At 41.0% G+C, this 6,000-nt stretch overlaps 1 protein-coding gene across 2 annotated transcripts in view; it reads left to right on the forward strand.

Moving 5' to 3' along the window:
* Nucleotides 1-6,000, forward strand: part of LOC122999718 (protein EFR3 homolog B) — a 32,804-nt gene extending 26,804 nt beyond the window's left edge. For both annotated transcript variants that reach the window (XM_044376887.1, XM_044376888.1), the window contains 11 exons: nt 131-303; nt 408-483; nt 742-903; nt 1,367-1,498; nt 1,593-1,660; nt 1,757-1,884; nt 2,393-2,484; nt 2,659-2,707; nt 2,936-3,042; nt 3,153-3,202; nt 3,347-6,000. In XM_044376887.1, the coding sequence (XP_044232822.1) occupies nt 131-303; nt 408-483; nt 742-903; nt 1,367-1,498; nt 1,593-1,660; nt 1,757-1,884; nt 2,393-2,484; nt 2,659-2,707; nt 2,936-3,042; nt 3,153-3,202; nt 3,347-3,452 (1,143 nt within the window). In that variant the 3' untranslated portion in view covers nt 3,453-6,000. The remainder of the gene's footprint in view (nt 1-130; nt 304-407; nt 484-741; nt 904-1,366; nt 1,499-1,592; nt 1,661-1,756; nt 1,885-2,392; nt 2,485-2,658; nt 2,708-2,935; nt 3,043-3,152; nt 3,203-3,346) is intronic.

Raw genomic sequence — 6,000 nt, forward strand, 5'->3', positions numbered from 1 at the left:
CCCAAACTCCAGAAATGTTGTGGTGCTCAGATTTAAAAGTAGGCAGCCAGAGGCGAATGGGCTGCTGATGAACCCTTAGATCATGTGAAATTATCTGTGGTCTGCATTCCTGTGCTTCTCAACATCTCAGGTGACGGCGGGTTTCCAGACCACCAACATGCTGACAGCACTGCCCAGCTCTTTCCTGGAGCCGCTTCTGTCTTTCTCTCTAACCGAGGACCCAGAGGTTCGGCTGCTGGTGCTCCAAATCCTTCTCGGTCTCATTGACAGGCACGACAACAGGCCCAAGTTCTCCAACATAAGGTGTGTGGCCGTGTTTGTGTGCATCTGCAGGGGAACATGTTTGTGGTGTGTTGGAGCTCGGGTTTGTTAGACTTAACCAACCTGTGCTTCACTTTTCTCTGCAGCATTATTACGGACATTTCAGTGCTGAAGCTCAAAGTTGACAAGTGCTCCAGACAGGACAACTTATTCATGAAAAAGGTACAAGTCACATCCTGCATCTACCACTGGAATTCAATACAAAGTCCAGATGAATTTGGTGTCTCAGCAGTCATCACAAATGAAAGATTCAGTCACACATCAAAATATGTATCTCAACTTTTTATTGACCATATAAGAATTTACATTTGTGAAGTACACTCACTACATAAAAACTAGAGTACTTAAACTCTGGAGTACCCTCTATGACTGACTGCCTCTCTTGACTCCACTGTCTCCTTGTGCATCCTCCACTCACAGCACGGCCAGCAGCTGTACCGACACATCTACCTGGGCTGTAAGGAGGAGAGCAGCGGTCAGCAGCACTACGAGACCCTCTTCGCCTTGTTGGGTCTACTCAGCGTGGAGCTGGCCAACGAAGAAGTGGTGGTAGACCTCATTCGTCTGGCACTCGCCTTGCAGGTATTGAAACACATGCATGCAGTCATGTAATATTTTATTATAATTTATATTTTCTATTAACTACTTCTAAATATATAGTTTGGGGGAAAAAAATTCAGCAACTGCTATTATTAGTTAAGCTCTCTCTTAGCTCCCCTGGTCACTTAAATCTGCCACCACTTCTGTACACCAGTGATACGTCATAATAGACAAATATGTAAAAAAGAATCAACTATTTATCAAATAACTTCAACAGAACAATCATTAATACCCAAAAATAAGTAAAAACTTGGACATTTTTGAAGTTGAGAGGTTAAAACTAACAATAAAACAGTCCAAGATGCATAAAAACTAAGTCCACAGCCTGAGTGCATTTTAAGAAGGCATATCTGACATTATGGTATATTTGTGTGGCTGAATTCTTCAGACAAGGTGTCTCACAGTCCAGGGATCCTTGCTGATGTCTCTTTGTTTTCCTGTGCAGGACCTGGCTCTGTCCACTGACGAAGGTCTGCCTGTTTTTAACCGTTGTGCTGTTCACGCCCTCGCCGCGGCCTACCTCAACCTCATCTGCCAGCTCACCACCGTTCCAGCCTTCTGCCAGCACATACATGAGGTCTGCCTCTGGGCTTCTTTGAATATGTGTGTATGTGTTTATGAATAGCAAGAACCTTAATGTTAATGTGCTGCCTCTCTCTTTTCCCCCTCAGGTAATTGAGGTGAGACAGAAAGAAAGTCCCTACCTTTTGCCTGAGGACGTCTTTGTTGATAACCCCAAGTATGTACCAGCCATACCAATATTACACTTGATATGTAAACATCCTGTCCTATATAAAAAAATAACAATACATCACCACTCCCTCCTCCTTTCTAGGCTCCCTTCCTCGCTTGATAAGGTAGAAGGTGATGTGTTGTTCCTCCAGTCGAAGATCACTGAGGTCCTTGGAGGTAGCGGTTACAACACAGAGAGACTGGCTACGCCTTATGTTCCCCAATATACTGGTAAGGAGCCCCGACAATATATCCCTGGTGTTATAGTGTAACATTGTGTTCAAAAGTCAAGGTGGCAATGTTAGTAATTCTCAGTGACATGCTCCTCTCTCAGTAAAAGATAACAAATCATTGTAATGTTTATTGATTCGCCAGCTTGTTAGAACTTTGTCAGGGTGTTTTATTGATTCTTATATTGAACTGCTCCCCTGGAACCAGTGGGGATTTAGTGTTCCAGCTCTCGCGCTCGAACCAGGATCCTTGAATTGAAGGACAATCTCTCACTCCAACTCTTCATCACTTTTGGGTGCTGATTAACTTTTATATTAATTTGTCAGACCATCAAAGTCTCAGTTTCTCAGTTTTTCATGAGACAATTAATGTATGGTGTGTGTGTGTGAAGCCTCATCCCGATTGAGTTTACTCTTTCAAAAATGCATCAATTGGACATATGCTTTAACATCTTAATTTTCTGACTTTATAAAATAGAAATTCAAAGATCTACGCTCTGTCTTTCCAGATGAAGACCGTCTGTCCAAGAGAAAGAGCATCGGGGAAACCATCTCACTGCAGGTTGAGGTGGAGTCCCGAAACAGTCCAGAGAAAGAGGAGGTAAAGGCAAAAAGCATTTATAGCTATTTCATGGTCTAGGACTCAATTATGCAACACCAAGAAGCTTTCAAGAAGATTTCAGTATAGTGTGACTTTGCACCCCTCAATCATTCACCTTATTGCTGCATCAAACTTCTTTTTAATTCATTTTGCTGCTCTCTATCTGTTCTGCAGAGGACACCAGCAGAGGAGATCACATTTGAGACCCTGAAGAATGCCATCGGTACGTCCTCTCACTCATCAACATTTGTGGTCTTTCACTATTTAGTATGACTAGTGTAGTAGAAACAATAGAAAATAACATTTAGTTTAGGTAACTTTTGACATATTCATGAGTTGCAACAAACTGCAGGAAAAAATCTTAACTTTCATGAGCTTCAAGCACCGGTTGTCACTTGAATATAATTTCTGTTATGCTGTATAATAAATGTTATATTCTGTCTCCCTCTAGTGGACAGTGTGGGTATGGAGGAGCAGGAGAGGGAGCGGAGGAGGCAAGTGGTGGAGAAGTTCCAGAAAGCCCCCTTTGAGGAGATAGCTGCCCACTGCGGTGCCAGGGTAAAAAAAAAAAACATTTTCCTTTTATCTTCAATGTTTTTCAAACCGTTTGTTTTTTACGTTTCAGCTTTTTGATATTATCTTACATGTTTTTTTTTGGTCCTGTCTAGGCCACACTGCTGCAGAGCAAACTGAATCAGATCTTTGAGATTACAATCAGGTAAGAGACGGTACTTTAATGAAACAGTAAATCATTCTAAATGAGCCATAATGACACCGATGGCAGTGATACTAACTAAGTGGATGATGAAGATGATGACTCATTATCATAACGACTGCTGTTTGTCTCCTTTCCTTTTCCCAGACCCCCACCCAGCCCATCTGGAACCATCTCTTCAGGCTACGGCCAAAGCCAGAGTCGATCTGTACCCATCTACGAGATGAAGTTTCCGGACCTCTGCGTGTATTAGACAACGAGGTTACAGAACTCTTTTAACAGTTGAGGTCACAGGAGGTGTACTGAGGTGCAAATTGATCCTCACTGTAAAGTCAACTCGACCGTGGAATCAAACAACCGCAGGGGATGGGAGGGAGGAGAAACCACAGTTGTTTGAAGCCAAGCCACAGAACAAGCCACTCTTATGATTAACCTAACTTTTTGCCCTGTGATCGCAGCCAAAACAAACTGGCTAATGTCAGTAAACGCAGCCGTAGCCTAAACTTTTATTTCCTTTGTTTATGTTAGATGTCTGGAGGAACTCCATTGGGTGGAATTTTCAAGTTAGACTGACAATTATTTATTTGCTTTAGAGTGATTTCCTATCTGAACTGACCTGCTGCATGCCCTCTAACTGGAAAATTTTAAAAGCACTGCAATTCTTGACAATGGCATTTCTTTTAAAAGGTGCCATACTATCCTTGATTACAAAAAACAGATCTTTTTATTTGTTTAATTTGTTTTAATGTTTATCGATTTTAAAGTCAGAACGTATGTGAACTGTATTTTTGAGCAACTGTGCACTAGTACGGCATGTCTGAGTGAAATACGGATGGATAAACACAAATATAAAGCTGTTCCTTCTTCTCCAGTATCACTCAGCTCCTTAACATCTGTCTTCAGTGTTTTAAGGCTTTACCATAATGTTTTGTTTTGCCTTTTTAGTGTTAGCCAAAAGTGCTTTTTCTTTTCATGACGGGCATTTATTTCCTGAATCTAATTCAATTCTAATATTTATTTAGTTTTTTAGCAGTGGTATAAAAAGAAGGATAACTGTTGATTTGCGTGCTTTCCTCCCCAAAGTGAGTGTGCCTTATAGGTGACTCAAGTTAAAACAGACGATGTCACTCAGTCTGAAACACATACTGCGCCACAATAAACTTCACAAGTGTTTACCGTGACGTTTATCAGATCACTAGAAAAACAGTAAAGGATCCTTTATTTTTCTCCTTCCCATATAAATGTGTATATACAGAGAAATATATAAAATCTTTAAGCTGATGTACAGAGTAGGGAGGTTTTTGTGTGTATATATACTGTATATTAATTCAAATTTTAGACTGCCACTGTACTGATTGTGTCCATAGATAAGGGAGAAAGCTACTTAGTGAGTATTCAGATGCTTTTTGTTAAAATCTCGTCCTCTAATAAGCAACCAGCAGCACATGAAATCAAAATCTCTCTGAACAACCCTCAGTAGAAATCTGCATCATCTGGAGGCCAATGGAACATACTAGTGAGGTCTGAAAGTGTCCTGCTAAAGTATTAATGAGCCCATCTGATGGAAAAACAAGTTATTTTCTACTTCATTTCTAGCCACAATTTTTGAGACATAAACCTGCGTTGTTGCCATTACATCCCTGAGTCGTGCTGGAATGAGTTTGCACTCTTTTTGTCTTTTTACGCTAGGCAGCTGCTGCGGCCGCCTCCGAGCAGCGCGTCTGTCTCTTTCAGCAAGATTTGAACACGTCTAAAAGCCATTTCGTGTGTGCGTAAACACACACTCCCACGTTCACAGGTATCGAAACAAAGTATAATGGCAATAATTCGGCACTAGCCAGGCCAACGTGGCTCAACTGTAGGTAGCAGATCCTTTTTTTGTGTGTGTGTTTTGAATCGTACCCTCTGTTTGTGGTGCTGTGATGGTTCAGTTTCGTGACTTCGTGAGAGACCGCCCCCGCCTCCCCCCGCTCCTGCGCTTCTGTGAATTAACTGCATCGGGCGTGGCATGTATTGCAGCCATCGACGGTGTTTGGTTTGTCCCTGATTGTCATGTGTTACAGTCCAGTTTGTTCCATTTGTTTTATCTTTTTTTTTTTTTTTTTTTTTTACAATGTAGTGTCCTCTGTGTGTATATTTATGTCCACACATGCCAGTTGTATCAGATTGTACGTATGCATGTATGCGCTCTTCATGTTTACCCCGTTTTTGTCAGTGCAGGTTTGCGTGTGTGTGAGTGAATGTTTGTCTTTTGTTCATGTGTCAATGTGAGCATTCATGCAGATGTGTGTCTATATTGTCATGACCCAAGACCAAACTCTTTCAGACGCAGTTTACAGTTTTGTCCAGTGACTCCTTCTTCCACGTTAATGAAGAACAAGCTATCTAAAAGAGCAATGTGCAGCTGTCTAAACCTTCCAGTGACACCTACAGTATGTGATGCCACACTTGTAAAATTGTCTTTCAGCATCTTGCAACTTTCGCAGTGAAAGAAAAAAAAACAAAAAAACAACTGTAAATCTATCAATCTGCTTGTTGTCATTGCATAGTGTAATGTTAATATTAACTGACAGTAATCCAATCTTACTTTTGTCATTACATGTCTGGTTAATAGATCTGTTTACAAATGTAGTGCTGTAGGTCAAATCTATCCATTCTGTGAACTTTGCACTTTAAAAACTGGATTACCTAGTGACAAAGGCAGCTTTTACTTGGAGAAAATGCCTTATTAGTGTCATACCTGACTTTGCATGCTAGTGATGTTGCCGTGTTGTACAATAAATTTATCTGTAACCATAAAA

This window comes from Thunnus albacares, chromosome 16 (genome assembly GCF_914725855.1).
Source record: "Thunnus albacares chromosome 16, fThuAlb1.1, whole genome shotgun sequence".
NCBI classification, from domain to species: Eukaryota; Metazoa; Chordata; class Actinopteri; order Scombriformes; family Scombridae; genus Thunnus; species Thunnus albacares.